The following is a 15,460-nucleotide window of genomic DNA, read 5'->3' as shown; positions in this document are numbered from 1 at the left end:
GTTATAAACACTGCTCTGGCCTGTGTCTGAAGGGACTCTACTACCCTGCCCTCTGAAAATCTTGTGGCTGCAGTGTTCTGTGGACAGGGGAATGGGGTGTCTTCAGCCATGAAGAGTCTTGCCTGGTGCCCCTCAGGAACAGGAGCCCACATTTGAAGGACCCCTGTGGTCAAGAGAAGGGCAAAAGGAGCTGGCCCCTAGGGCCATGTGAGCCCTAGGCTGTAACCCAGCTCCGGGGACCTGGCTATCACCTCGTCTCCATGGGGCAGCCCCTAAACATCTCTTGATGACACCTCCTCACCAGCTGCCTCTGCATGGCGACCACCTGGAACTCCAGTCCACAAACTGCTAATCAGAAAAATCATCCACAGGGTTAGGAAATCCAGGGGCGTGGAGATTCCTACAGACCTCATGGTGTAACACGGGACCACAAGAAAACAAAGACCTGCAGCCAGCCACACACGACGTCCACACACACGCACACTAGCACAAGGCTGATGTCTACAAGCATGCCCCGGTCAGGCCCTGTGAGTTGCCGCCCTCCAGGCTTCTGGTAGCTGGGGAAAGGAAAGCGAGGCCTCGACCAGAGCCCACTTTGTTCCCTTGGGGCCCCAGTGGAGGTCTCGTGGTGAGAAGAGGGGCTCCTAAAGGTGCTTGTCCACAGGAGGACTTTCCGTGGAGAAACCCGAGACCCCCTTAAAGGAGTCCAGCTGGCAAATCGGTGCTGATGGAGGCACTTGGTGTTCACTTCATCCTGTCTGCACTCCCTGACATGCCAAGCCACAAGCCCCAGACCCAGCGCCAGACCTTCAACACCCTGCAGGCTCTTCTAGGGAGGAGGAGCTGGGCAATGGGCCTGGGGCCGGGGCCAGATGGTGCTCAACCTGCTTTGGGCGAAGTCACAGTGACCCCAAGTGGTCACTTTGGTAAGGCACCCTCTGAGCATAGCACCACCTCCCAGGGGCTGCAGAGACCCAAACAGAGGAAAGGACAGAAAGAGTGGAGGCTTCCACACCATCCTCACAGCTGGTGCCTACGGGCCTCTGCTCCCTATTTGCACTAAAGGGCTGATACAAGGGGACCAGGAGTCGAGCCAGCTGGGAATTTTTCTGTTTCTGCTTTGACTTCTTCAGCAGGGAATGCTTGTTTACAGTAAAGACCCACAGGTGGGATGTTCCTATAGGACACAGGGTGATGACCCACGTTCCTCATTAATCCCACTGGCAACAAAAATGCTGTATATGAGAACAGTCCTTGGTGATGATTTTCTGTTTTAAACATAAGTTTGTAGGACCAGTCCCTTCCTTGAAGTCAGCATGGATTCTTCTCTTGATGCTTGAACATCATCCACAGCCTCAAATCAGGGAGGTGTCCTCCAAAGCCTCTCTCATTCAGGAAACCCTGGAGAAGCATCTGCCATTCCCCTCAACAAGATCAGAAGGGGGAAGCCTGAGAGGTTAGACCCAGAACAGCAAAAAGTAGATTGTTGCCTACCTGGCATGATTTCAGGGGTTCCCAGAAGATCCTCTGTCTCCAAATATCCCCCCATCCATGAAACCATCTATGAAATTCCCTGCTGGAGACTTTCCTGTGAGAAGTCCCAAACTGGGTCCCTGGTTTTTATGAATTCTTTTACCAGATACACGTTTGCCTATGTTATTCCCTCAGCCTGCAATGCCCTTTCCCCAACCAAATATCCCCTGATCATTCAAACTCAGCTCAGATATTCTCTCATAGAAGTCTTCCCGGCATCACTGTTGGCCCTGCCATGCTGCTTGTCCGCATTATACATTTTTTTCACTATACTATACACTGAATTAAAATATTTAAAAAATCAAGTCGCTTGACCCAGAGACCTAAGAGTATAGCGAGGAGACTAACGAGAAAACTAACAATAACAACATAATAGCATGGTTGTTGGAGAAGGCAGTGGCACCCCACTCCTGTACTCTTGCCTGGAAAATCCCGTGGATGGAGGAGCCTGGTAGGCTGCAGTCTGTGGGGTCACTAAGAGTCGGATACGACTGAGCGACTTCACTTTCACTTTTCACTTTCATGCATTGGAGAAGGAAATGGCAACCCACTCCAGTGTTCTTGCCTGGAGAATCCCAGGGACAGGGGAGTCTGGTGGGCTGCCGTCTATGGGGTCGCACAGAGTGGGACACGACTGAAGCAACTTAGCAGCAGCAGCATGGTTGTTAGGAACACTAAGAGAGGAGCTGCAAACTCCCTGGGGACAGGGTCCTTGGTTTGCCCCTCCCTTAAAGGCAGGTGTCATTCTTTTCCTTTAAAGGTCTTGGTTTCACCATCTATGCATTTTTGGCTGTGCTGGGTCTTTGTCGCTGTGTGCGGACGTTCTCTCGCGCAGTGAGTGGGGCTGCTCCCTAGCTGCAGCACGCAGGCTTCCCCCTGCGGCGGCTCCTCTTGTTGCGGAGCACTGGCTCTGGGTGCGTGGGCTTCGGTAGTTGCCGGGCACGGGCTTAGCTGTGCTATTTCAGTAGTTGTGGTACCTGGGACACGTTGGATCTTCCCGGGTCAGGGATCAAACCCACATCCCCTGTATTGGCAGGCGGATTCCTAACCACTGGACCACCAGGGAAGTGCAAAGGCAGGCATCTTTTAACTGCACTCAGTTCAGTCCAGTCCCTCAGTCATGTCAGACTCTTTGCGACCTCATGGACTGCAGCATACCAGGCTCCCCTGTCCATCACCAACTCCCAGAGCTTACTCAGACTCATGTCTGTCCATAGAGTCAGTGATGCCATCCAACCATCTCATCCTTTGTTGTCCCCTCATCCTCCTGCCTTCAATCTTTCCCAGCATCAGGGTCTTTTCAAATGAGTCAGCTCTTTGCATCAGGTGGCCAAAATATTGGAGTTTCAACTTCAGCATCAGTCCTGCCAGTGAATATTCAGGACTGATTTCCTTTAGGATGGACTGGTTGGATCTCCTTGCAGTGCAAGGGACTCTCAAGAGTCTTCTCCAACACCACAGTTCAAAAGCATCAATTCTTCAGCACTCAGCTTTCTTTATAGCCCAACTCTCACATCCATACCTGACTACTGGAAAAACCATAGCTTTGACTAGACAGACCTTTGTTGGAAAAGTAATGTCTCTGCTTTTGAATATGCTGTCTAGGTTGGTGATAGCTTTTCCTCTGAGGAGCAAGCATCTTTTAATTTCATGGCTGCAGTCACCATTTACAGTGATTTTGGAGCCCCCAAAAATAAAGTCTCTCACTGTTTCCATTGTTTCCCCATGTATTTGCCATGAACTGATGGAACCAGATGCCATGATCTTAGTTTTCTGAATGTTGAGTTTTAAGCCAACTTTTTCACTCTTCTCTTTCATCAAGAGGCTTTTTAGTTCTTCTTCACTTTCTGCCATAGGGTGGTGTCATCTGTATATCTGAGGTTATTGATATTTCTCCTGGCAATCTTGATTCCAACTTGTGCTTTATCCAGCCCAGCATTTCTCATGATGTACTCTGCATATAAATTAAATAAGCAGAGTGACAATATACAGCCTTGACATACTCCTTTCCTGATTTGGAACCAGTCTGTTGTACCGTGTCCACTTCTAACTGTGCCTTCTTGATCTACATACAGATTTCTCAGGAGGCAGGTCAGGTGGTCTGGTATTCTCACCTCTTTAAGAATTTTCCATAGTTTGTTGTGACCCACACAGTCAAAGGCTTTGGCGTAGTCAATAAAGCAGAAATAGATGTTTTTCTGGTATTCTCTTGCTTTTTTCATGATCTAACTGAAGTTGGCAATTTGATCTCTGGTTCCTCTGCCTTTTCTAAATCCAGTTTAAACATCTAGAAGTTCACAGTTCATGTACTGTTGAAGCCTGGCTTGGAGAATTTTGAGAATTACTTTGCTAGTGTGTGAGATAAGTGCAATTGTGAGGTAGTCTGAACATTCTTCGGTATCGCCTTTCTTTGGGATTAAAATGAAAACTGACCTTTTCCAGTCCTGTGGCCACTGCTGAGTTTTCCAAATTTGCTGGCATGTTGAGTGCAGCATTTTCACAACATCATCTTTTAGGATTTGAAATAGCTCAACTGGAATTCCATCACCTCCACTAGCTTTGTTCATAGTGATGCTTCAGCAAACCAAATCCCCAACCCCAGTTTGGTAGGCTTGACCTTCACAGATACTCTGGAGATGAACACAGGGATTTAGAGATGGAAAGGTTCCATATTTCTGAATGCCCGTGTGAACCTAACCAAGCCTGCAGACCCCAGGTGTCTTATTCATGCTTTTGCTGGAAAGACACAGCAATCTCAGTTTCTTAGGCCTCCTTCTCCCACTACTTTCCTGCCAGCAGCAGGAAGCATGAAGAACAGGTCTCCTAGACAGAGGGAAGTGAGTCATCCTGCCTTTATCACCCACCCACAGTCCTTGCAGTGCAGGTGAGAATCTGCTCATTGAGCTAGTTGGGCTCATTGAGCTCATAATTCGAGCTAGTTGCTCTCTAGCTCTAATTTCTTCCTGTTCACCATGCGCCATCCTGCCCACTGGAGAATTCCATATCTCTGCCCCTCAACCTTTCCTAATCTTGGCTGGCTTTCAAGATTCAATTCAAGTCCCTTCTCTAGAAAGTCTTCTCTTGCTACTCCAGCCCAGCCCATGCTGATTTCATCCCCACTCTGAAACTGTTTTCTTAGCTTCCCATGGAGTGGTACCAAATCACCTTCAAATTCCAATTTGCTTACTCCATTTCCCTCTCCTAGCCTGTAAGACTCATAGGGACCATGCTATGATGTATCAGAAAGAACAGTGAACCTGGATTCCAAACCCTGTTTCATTGTGTATTAGCATTGTGACCTTGGTTTGAGAAATGGACTTCTCCAGTCCTCTGTTTACCCATAAGTAATGCCCTCCCGGCAGAGTGGAAAACAAGATAACATGTATGAATCTCTAAGAAACTAGTCAATCAATAATGGACCTCTTGGCCACCAGGCACTCAAAGTTCTCTTTTGATTTTTATCCCTCCTTTATTCTCTCTCTTTCTTTTTTATTATTCTTGTAGATTACCCATTGCCTGCAGCTCAGTGCTTGGCATATTCTTGTTATTCAGTCACTAAGTCATATCCGGCTCTTTGAGACCCCCATGGACTGCAGCGCATCAGGCTTCTCTTTCCTTTACTATCTCCTGGAGTTTGCTTAAACTCATTGAGTTAAACTCTGTTGAGCCCATAGTGCCAATCAACCATCTCATCCTCTGTCCTCCCCTTCTCCTCTCCTTCAATCTTTCCCAGCATCAGGGCCTTTTCCAATGAGTCAGCTCTTTGCATCAGGTGACCAAAGTATTGGAGCTTCAGCTTTGGCATCAGTCCTTCCAATGAATATTCAAGGTATATATGGGTGCTCAACAAGTAATGAATTTCCTTTTCAGTACAAATTTCTTTTTATATCTTTAAGGACAAGGGTGATTCCATTCAGCTCACCCTTGTATCAAGTACACAACCCTGTGCCCAGTGCAAAGGAGACCTTCAGTCATGTTTGTTGAGTGCATGAACTGTGTGCTTTGCATGTTCAAAGAACAATGGATATGCAGGGAAAGAGTTGAGAGAAGTGTCATCCTCTGAGTTGAACCAATGAAGTTCTATAAGGGATGGAGAGTGGTGGTTTCCCATGGGATGAATTTTCTGAGCTATTGTTAAAAAGGGAGCAGAGCCATTCATATGCTACTACTTGCAGGAGTTGGACAGAAAGATAAAGGGAGCATTGACAGAGAGCAATGGAGTCTTTAAAAAGTGAGAAATCCCTAGGAGTCTTCCAAGTGCTGATATATAAGTGTACCCTCTATGCCTTGGGTACGCATTTCCTTTTCCAGCAGAAAGTGTATTTTACCTGCTGGCAAAGAGCAACAATTCACTTGTAGCACAGGAAGAAAGCTGCTGAAAATCAAAGAAAAGCAGCAGGCAGGAGCCTATAAGCGAGTCCCACTTCCCCATCCCCTAGACAGAAAGCTTGGAAAGAGAGCACTTTAAATTCTACTCTGCACTTTTCTGGGAGAAGATGATTCCGTTGTAAATTATTGAACATTTCATTTAAGCTTCATAAATAAGAAACTCAGATGAAATCGGTACATGCTGGATCCGTTTGGCAACATATAATTTCTGTCTTCCTTCCTCAATCTGTCACCCTCCATCTACGTTGGAAAATTTCTACTTCGTTATAGACAATTGAAGGTCTCAATCAGTTGTCTGAGAGTAGTTTATGTCCCAAAGGTAATCTAATTTCTCCAGCCAAGTATGTACCTGGGACTTGCCGAACATACTGGTGGAGATAAATATGTGCTTTGAACGGATCTGGGGGTGTTGCAATAGCCCAACTCAATCCAGTGCCACGTAGCAGCCCAGCCAGGGGCCAGCTCCTTGCTGACACCTGAACTCCCTAAATCCCTGGTTTCATCAGAGTCAGCGGGCTAAGCTTCAGCAAACTGACAACAGGTGTGCTGAGGACCAACCTGTACCTGTCTGGGGCTCACCAAAAAATGACTCAAAATTCTAGAATAGTTCCCTGAGCAAGGTAATAATGCTACAGGCTACTCTTACGATGCAGCAGGTACTATGCTTTCTCTACATTGGCTCATTTAATCCCCAGGACCCTCTGAGATAGACACTATTACTCTTACCATTCTACAGACAATAAAGCTCAAAGACATGAAGGAATCAAAGTTACACAAGTATGTTCAGTTGGTGCAAAGGTATTGAGGTTTTGCACTGTTGGAATTTGCCATTGAATATTGGAATACAGTCTTAAATAAATGTGGTTATGTTATACATCATTTTAATGCATATTTCTCACTTTCGGTTTCTTGCTAATGACATTACTTGCTGTGTATTTTATATGTATTTTACACTATGGAAGTGATATTAGACAAAAGTCAAATTTGAGTGATTTTCTTATTTGAGTTCAAAACGGGTTGTAAAGCAGCAGAGATAACTTCCAATATCAACAATCCATTTGGCTCAGGAACTGCTAATGAATGTACAATGCAGTGGTGGTTCAAGAAGTTTTGCAAAGAAGATGAGAGCTTTGAAGATGAGGAGCATAGTGGCTGGCCATCAGAAGTTGACAACAATTGAGAGCAATCATCCAAGCTGACCCTCTTACAACTATGTGAGGAGTTGCCGGAGAACTCAACGTCGACCACTCTATGGTCATTCAGCATTTGAAACAAATTGAAAAGGTGAAAAAGTTCAATAAGTGGATGCCTCCTGAGCTGACCAAAAGTTTAAAAAAAAATGTCATTTGGAATTATCTTCTCTTATTCTGTGCAACAAGGAACCATTACTTGATCGGATTGTGATGTGTGATGAAAAGTGGATTTTATATGACAACTGACAATGACTAGCTCAGTGGTTGGACTAAGCAGTTCTAAAGCACTTCCCAGAGCAAAACTTGCACCAGTGGGCACTTTTTGGTAGTCTACTGCCTGTCCAATCCACTACAGCTTTCTGAATCCCAGTGAGACCATTACATCTGAGAAGTATGCTCAGCAAATTGATGAGATGCCCTGAAAACTGCAATGCCTGCAGCTGGCACTGGTCAACAGAAAGGGCCCAGTTCTTCTCCACAACAACGCCCAGCCACAGGTCACACAACCAGCACTTCAAAAGTCGAACGAATTGGGCTACAAAGTTTTGCCTCATCCACCGTATTCACGTCACCACTCGCCAACCAACTACCACTTCTTCAAGCATCTGGACAACTTTTTTCAGGGAAAACACTTCCACAACCACCAGGAGACAAAAGATGCTTTCCAAGAGTTTGTTAAATCCTGAAGCATGGATTTTTACACTATAGGAATAAGCAAGCTTATTTCTCATTGGAAAAATTGTGTTAATTGTAATGGTTCCTATTTTAATTAATAAAAATGTGTTTGAAATGAGTTACAATGATTTAAAATTCACAGTCCAAAACTACCGCAATTACATTTGAACCAACCTAATAGAAAGTGGCAGAACCTGAATATTAATGTCCAGCAGACCTCAAAGTTCACCTCCACCAGTGTTGACACTTTATTTTTTTAAATATTTATGTTTGACTGAGCCAGGTCTTAGTTGTGGCATGCAGGATCTCTGCTGCTTCACGTGGGATCTTCTGTTGGCGGTGTGCAGGCTTCTGTCTAGCTGTGGTGTGTGGGCTCTGGAGTGCGTGGGCTCAGTAGTTGTGACTCACAGGCTCAGTTCCCAACTGGCATGTGGGATCATAGTTCCCCAACCAGGGATCGAACCCACATCCCCTGCATTGGAAGGCAGTTCTTAACCAATGGACCACTAATGTTGACACTTTAGAGAAAGAAAGAACTAAAGGTAAGGAACTGACTGGAGCTGGTTTGAGAAGAGGGAAAAAGGGGCTGATTCTAACACATTCTGACCTGAGAGCCTGGTCAGTAAGGCCTTACCCAGGCATGGAGGGGCTCACTGCACAGGCTGTACTAAAATCACACTGAGGAGGGAGTGCAGAACCCTCTGGCTCCCACACAGCATTCACCTTCCTGAAACCAAGCCCTTGTTAAGGAAGGGTTGCTCAATGCATTTCCTGTCAAAATCGTCCCTCTTCCTTCAATGCTCCTGGGAGGTCACAACTGCTCTGGGGAGGGGAGGAACTGAAGGGAAGAGTAAGGCATTCAGTCCTAAAAGCCCTGACCCCTGAGGCCAGAAGCCAAGGGTCATCTCCAGCTGGTCACAGACTTACTCTTTGCCTCGTGTGTGTGCTTAGTCACTCAGTCATGTCCGACTCTTTTGTGACCCTTTGGACTGTAGCCCGCCAGGCTCCTCTGACCTTGGGGATTCTCTAGGCAAGAAAACGCAGTGGGTTGCCATGGCCTCCTCCAGGAGATCTTCCCAACCCAGGGATTGACCCCAGGTCTCCCACATTGCAGGCAGATTCTTTACCACCTGAGCCACCAGGGAAGTCTGAAATGTTTGTGTTCCCCCCACAATTCGTCTGTTGTAATCCTCATTCCAGTGTGATGATATTAGAAGATGGAGCCTTTGAGAGATGGCTAGGTCATGAGGGTAGAGTCCTCATGAATGGGACTAGTGATCTCGTAAAAGAGACCTCAGAGAGTTGTCTTGCTTTTTTTGCTGTATGAGAACACAGCGAGAAGATGGTCCATGAACCAGGAAGCAGGAGCTCACCAGACATCAAATCTGCTGGTGCCTTGATCTTGAACTTCTTAGCCTCCAGAACTGTGAGAAACACGTTTATTGTTTGAGTCACCAGCCCATAGCAGCCTAAGCAGACAAAGACACCGTGGGCCAGCAGAGGTGGAGACTGGAGTGATGCAGCTGGTAAGCCAAGGCACACCACCAAGGAGTTCCAGCAGCTCCTGGGAGCTAGGAAGAGCCGAGAATATTCCCCGTTTAAAGCCTTTGCAAGGAGCATGGGTCTCCCAACACCTTGATTTGGCCCTCTAGACACCAGAACTGGGAGATGATACGTTTCTGTTGTTTTAAGCCAATTTTGTCATTCTTTGTCATGGCGGCCACCCAAGTCTCCCGCATTGCAGGAGGATTCTTTACTGACTGAGCCACCAGGGGAGCCCAAAATGTTTGTGTCCCCCCAAAATTCATCTACTGCAATCCTCATTCCAGTGTGGTGATATTAGGAGATGGAGCCTTTGGGAGATGACTAGTCATGAGGGAAACTAATGCAGATGGGGAAAGACTCCCCATCTCACATTCCTCATAAGGTTGTGGTAACAATCAAAACACAGTCAGATCACCAGAGCACTGAGGAACCTAAATGGGGAGAAATCCAGAAAAGATGGAGTGTATGTATATGTATACATACAGCTGACTCACTTTGCTGTGCACAGAAACTAACACACAGTGTAAAGCAACTGTATTCCTACAAAATATTTTTTTAAAAAAACAGGTAGCTTGAAAAGAACAAGTGTTATTATACAAATGCAGAACAGCATGATCATCAATCTTGGTTCTAGTTGAGCCTACACAAAGAGAGACCCAAAAGGCTTCAGACTGACAGCAAGGGACCCACAGATGATGATTTGATCTTGTTGGTTTTTTTTTTTTTTACAATTTCAGTCTTAATAAATGAGGGTGAGTTTGATGCTAGTTTGGTGCTAGAATAAAGGCCCCCAAAGATGTCCACATTGTAATCCCTGGAATGTGTGACTATGTCATCTTACACTGACAAAAGGAAGTATAGATGTAATTATGTTAAGGGTCTTAAGATGGGGAGACTATCCCATGCTAATCAAGACCAGTGTAATCTCAAGGATCCTTCTTAAAAGGATGCAAAGAGATCAGAGTAGAATATGGAATCATGGAAGAAGAGCTCAGAGAAAAAACCTATTTGCAAAAATGTTATACCTCTGACTTTCAAGATGGATTATGAGACCACAAGCCAAGGGATGCAGGCAACCTGTAGAAGCTAGAAATGGTAAAGAAATAAATTCTTTCCCAGAAAGAACACTGCCCTGCCAAACTCCTGAACTGTAAAATAATAGATGTATTGTTTTGAACAATACAATAGCCTGTGGTAATTTGTTGCAACATAAATAGGAAATTAATAGATCCATCAAACTTGTTGAACGGAAAATGAATGTATGTAAGAGGATAGGGAGACACCCCAGATAATTCTAGATATTCTGGGAGATCCCCAGTGATCCTTTGTATCAAATCCTAAAGAATTTCCCTCTGTAGTTGGGAAGTTTTTTTCTATTTTCTCCAGCTCCCTAGGTCCCCCAGAAGTCATCCTCACATTGAAGTGCCCTTGGTAGCTACTACAGGGCGCTACATGCCCTTACATTAAAGACCCAACAGCCTTGTGCTCAGTGAGACAGTCCATCTACAGTTGCTCCCCAGAAAGGAGGCAGACATCCTCATATGGCCTTAGTCCCTGTCTATAACAGGTACAGCTTGTTCTTCATCCACAACGTTCAACAAATGCTTTACAAACTTATGTCCATAAAGTCCTCAATTATACACTCCCCCAATTCAGTGTAAGCAAGAAATCCCCTCACCAGCTGTAGCCAACCTGAGACTCTACGTGCCTCAAGAAGACTTCCACAGCAGAGCACAGTTCTGAAGGTCACGACCAGGACAGCCCCACTGCCCTCCCAAGGAGACTGGCAGCAAAAAGGAAGCTGTGCACTGGCCAGTTCATCCTCTTGACTTGGTGTGGATTTCCTACGTGGTGAAATTAGGATTTCCTAATAGGTAAAATGAGGAAATGGTAACCCACTCCAGTATTCTTGCCTGGAAAATCGCATGGACAGAGGATCCTGGCAAGCTAAGTCCATGGGGTCACAAGGAGTCAGACATGACTGTGCGCACATGCAATGCAAATGGATAAAATTAGGAGGGAATTAAATGCAATATCTGAACAGGAGCCTAAGGTCATTTGCTCCACCCCATCCCAATTCAGCCTTCCCCATCCCTGACATACATGGGATAACATTTGTTTCCGCATCTACCAACAGATCTGGTGCCTGGCACTGAGTATGGAATTGGAATATCCGCCGTCATGAACTCACAGCAAAGTGTACCAGCCACCATGAATGCCAGGACTGGTGAGTAGGAAGACTGGTGTGGAAAGAGCCCAGGACACTCTGTGACCTGAGGGACACCGAGGACTGGTCAGATGGCAATTCCCCCTAACGAACAGGTCCCTGGGTGAAGATTATTGGCCTAGCAACACCATCTACTTGTAGCTCTCTGATTCCCTGTGCCTACCCTCTGACATCTGACATGCAGGATGGAGTCCCACCCTCCCCTCACACTTGGCACCCAATGGTCTGAAGGGTTGCCCACTGTTGTGCAGAGCAGAGGTGTAAAGCCCCATAAAAGCCAGTGTTGTAGCAAGTCATATTTCCTTCTAGATTGTCTCACAGCAGGCAGAATGTGATACTTCCCACCCCATAGGACAGAACCTTCAGAAAGGCCACAGGCCAGCAGGTCTAGACTTGGAAACAACCCACCTGAGCTTGGAGAAAGAAGAAGTCCACTGATACTCTTGCTATTCTGGATTCAACAATTTTGGTTTCAAATCCCAGGCAAATTCCAAAGTCATTTTAGTAACTGGTAGCAGCCTGGGCTGGGCTGGGAATTCTGAACCAATCCCTGTCCCAAGGTTGTTGAGCATAGACAACCTCTCTAGAGAACCTCAAGACATGGGTCCCCAGGAGTCCTCAGATCTTGTTGCCTACACACCTGTGGCCAGGTCAGTCAGAATGTCACCAGGAACAGAGGTAGTTATGGTTGCCAGGAGCAGCATATCCGTACTGGATGGTAGCACCTGTTTTGCCCTGGTTCGCTTACTGAGAAAGGCTGGGAGAAAATGGAAAGCTTAAAAATCAGCAGCCAGCTTTGTCCCACAGGTGGGTGTCTTGAGTTACTAATGCCTTCCTGCAGATTATTCATCTATATGCCAAGCCCCTGGCCATCTTTCAAAGGGAAGGTGCTTAACAATGTGTGAGATTAGTATCAGCAATGACAAGCCAATCTTCATGGTCAGCAGACCCGCTGATAGCTTAGAAATCCACTGGGGGCCTAATTCCAATAAATACTGGCCCTCGTGTGGAACTTACGTAAAATAGGCTGCTTATTTTGACCTACAGAACTCGACAGTCCTCGAGACCTCATGGTGACAGCCTCCTCGGAAACCTCCATCTCCCTCATCTGGACCAAGGCCAGCGGCCCCATTGACCACTACCGAATTACCTTTACGCCATCCTCTGGGATTGCCTCTGAAGTCACCGTGCCCAAGGACAGGACCTCATATACACTGACAGATCTAGAGCCCGGGGCAGAGTACATCATTTCAATCACAGCCGAGAGGGGCCGGCAGCAGAGCCTGGAGTCCACTGTGGATGCCTTCACAGGTACCCAGGCAGCAGAAATCTCAGCTGGGTTCAGGGATCAGTGGGTCTTAGGATGAGAAGATCATCTAGGCAACCCACTCTTCCAACACCCCATTGCCTCTAAATAAAGGAAGAATTCTAGAGAAAGGGAGAAAAAGAAGGGACTGAGAAGACATTAATAAGTACCTCAAGAAAGAATGTGCATGTGTGTGCTCAGTCACTCAGTTGTGTCCGACTCTTTACAACCCCATGAACTGTAGCCCAACAGGCTCCTCTGTTCATGAAATTTTACAGGCAAGAGTACTGGAGTTGGTTGCCATTTCCTACCCCAGGGGATCTTTCCAACCCAGGGACTGAACCTGTATCTCCTGTGTGTCTCCTGCACTGGCAGGCAGACTCTTTACCACTGAGTCATCTGGGAAGCCTAAGAGAGAATGGCTGGAGGTGAAGGGGAGAGATGAACAAGGCTACCTGCGTGCCTGAAATTATGTCTGGTTTCCTATAGGCTGGTCAGAGTAGTTAATTCTGTTCATTTTCTGCCTGCACTAAGTCAGTGGGCATTCAGAGGGTCCATGGGATCATGTTCAATTCCTTCCAGGATAGAAGTTTTAAATCCTCCATCAGTATTATGAATAATTCACAGAGGTGATGCTGTTTTATACTGCTGAGGGCATTCAGTTTTCAGTATCTGGCTTGGAGAAAGGAGAGTGGATGAGATAGCAGAGTGAGGATGTGGGCACTCTGGTTAACAAGTGCAGGTGTAGTCCTTACTAACAGGGAAAGCAGATTTCTTTGGTCAGATATCTCCTCTACCCCAGTGGCCCCACCAGTTTATGTGGATTTCAGAACCATTCATTTCCTCTGTTTTCAGGCTTCCGCCCCATCTCCCATTTGCACTTTTCTCACGTGACCTCCTCCAGTGTGAACATCACCTGGAGTGACCCATCCCCTCCGGCAGACAGACTCATTCTCAACTACAGCCCCCGGGATGAAGAGGAAGAAATGATGGAGGTCTCCCTGGATGCCACCAAGAGGCATGCTGTCCTGATGGGCCTGCAGCCAGCTACCGAGTACATTGTGAATCTGGTGGCAGTCCATGGCACAGTGACCTCTGAGCCCATCGTGGGCTCCATCACCACAGGTGGGGCTGGAGGACTTGACAGCAGGTGATAATGGGGATTCCCACAGTGACCTTTATGAAATTTACAAAGAGAAACACCCAAGGAGTAGGGGACCACCTTGTTTATTCAGAGAGGGTCTATGTATGAGTTGTTCTTAAACAGTCACCTCTTCCAGGGCTGCACAAAATGTATAAGATAGGAAGCTTCCACTTAGAAGATAGGATGGACTTGATGTTTTAAGGAGGCCAGGGCTTTAATGCATTGATCCAGAGGTCCTCCTTCTATCAACTTAGAAGAAAATTCTGGAGAGAGCTAGTATCCAAGAGGACACCCTTCTACAGTGAGGAGACATCTGTTCCTCTTCTGGAGAGCCATCTCTTGACTGCCCAATCAGTTCAATTTGTGAATGATGAATCATATGAGACGGGCATGCAACTATATAGGGACCTGGTACTCTGAGAATGGGGTTGATCTGCATGTTGTCTGAAAAACACAGGTACTCTGAGATGCACTAAATCACTTGCATCTCATCCTTCTTACATACAGTCACAAATACGAGTGTGATGTGGGTGAGAGCATGTGTGTTTGAGTGATTTCTTATATACAAGAATTGAACAAGTGGATTAAACACTCAGCTGGTTTTGGCCCTGTAACCTGCCAGTAGTAAAAAAAAAAAAAAAAATAGAGCATACAGTATAAATAAAAAAAACAGTTTAGGAAAGTGGATTTGTTCTAGACTTGTACTCTGAAATCCCTGTACAGTCAATAGCAATTTTTCCAAATTGACCAAAGGTGGTTGATACAAAAAAGAGAAAGAGAGAGGTGGATTTGTTCAAAAGAAGCTGCCCCAAAGAAAATGACCGTTACTCCTAGTTCAAAACAAAACAACAAACTTGAAGGATATTTTCCAGTTGGCCTTCAGATAGGTAAGAGTCGCTACAGAGACATAGACCTTGACAGCTTGATTTCATGTTGTTAAAATACTCTCTAGGTGCATGGCTCCGGCCATATCTATGAGCTTTCAAGTGATACTTCAGCCTGATCACGGTTTTAAGGTTGCCTTAGTATAAAGTAAGGTCTTGATTGCCTCTGAGACACCAATAGCTCTTGGTCCACATAAAACCAAAAATAGGAAATTGTTTCTCATATTATGCTTTCTGTCTTTTCCCCACGACCACCTGGATCCTTGTAGGAATTGATCCTCCCAAAGACATCACAATTAGCAATGTGACCAAGGACTCAGTTGTGGTCTCCTGGAGCCCTCCCGTTGCATCTTTTGATTACTACCGAGTATCCTATCGGCCAACACAAGGTAATACAGTTACTTGATTTCTCAAAGATGAATAGACTTTGGAACTGGATGAAGACTATTATGGCAGAACTAGCATATCCCAGGGGATATCACCCCCCTGCCTGCAATTTCCTCCTCTATAGCACGCTCCATCAGAATGAGAGTGGGTAATGAGAAGTAGCCAAGGAACCCAGAA

General features: G+C 46.0%; 1 protein-coding gene across 2 annotated transcripts in view; it reads left to right on the top strand.

Annotated features, from left to right (window-relative positions):
• TNR (tenascin R) overlaps window positions 1-15,460 on the top strand; it is a 95,832-nt gene that overhangs the window by 33,371 nt on the left and 47,001 nt on the right. For both annotated transcript variants that reach the window (XM_068986017.1, XM_068986018.1), the window contains 4 exons: window positions 11,473-11,562; window positions 12,610-12,873; window positions 13,724-13,993; window positions 15,166-15,285. In XM_068986017.1, the coding sequence (XP_068842118.1) occupies window positions 11,473-11,562; window positions 12,610-12,873; window positions 13,724-13,993; window positions 15,166-15,285 (744 nt within the window). The remainder of the gene's footprint in view (window positions 1-11,472; window positions 11,563-12,609; window positions 12,874-13,723; window positions 13,994-15,165; window positions 15,286-15,460) is intronic.

This window comes from Capricornis sumatraensis, chromosome 14, assembly GCF_032405125.1.
Source record: "Capricornis sumatraensis isolate serow.1 chromosome 14, serow.2, whole genome shotgun sequence".
Classification (NCBI taxonomy): Eukaryota; Metazoa; Chordata; class Mammalia; order Artiodactyla; family Bovidae; genus Capricornis; species Capricornis sumatraensis.
This window is presented reverse-complemented; position numbering and strand designations above follow the sequence as displayed.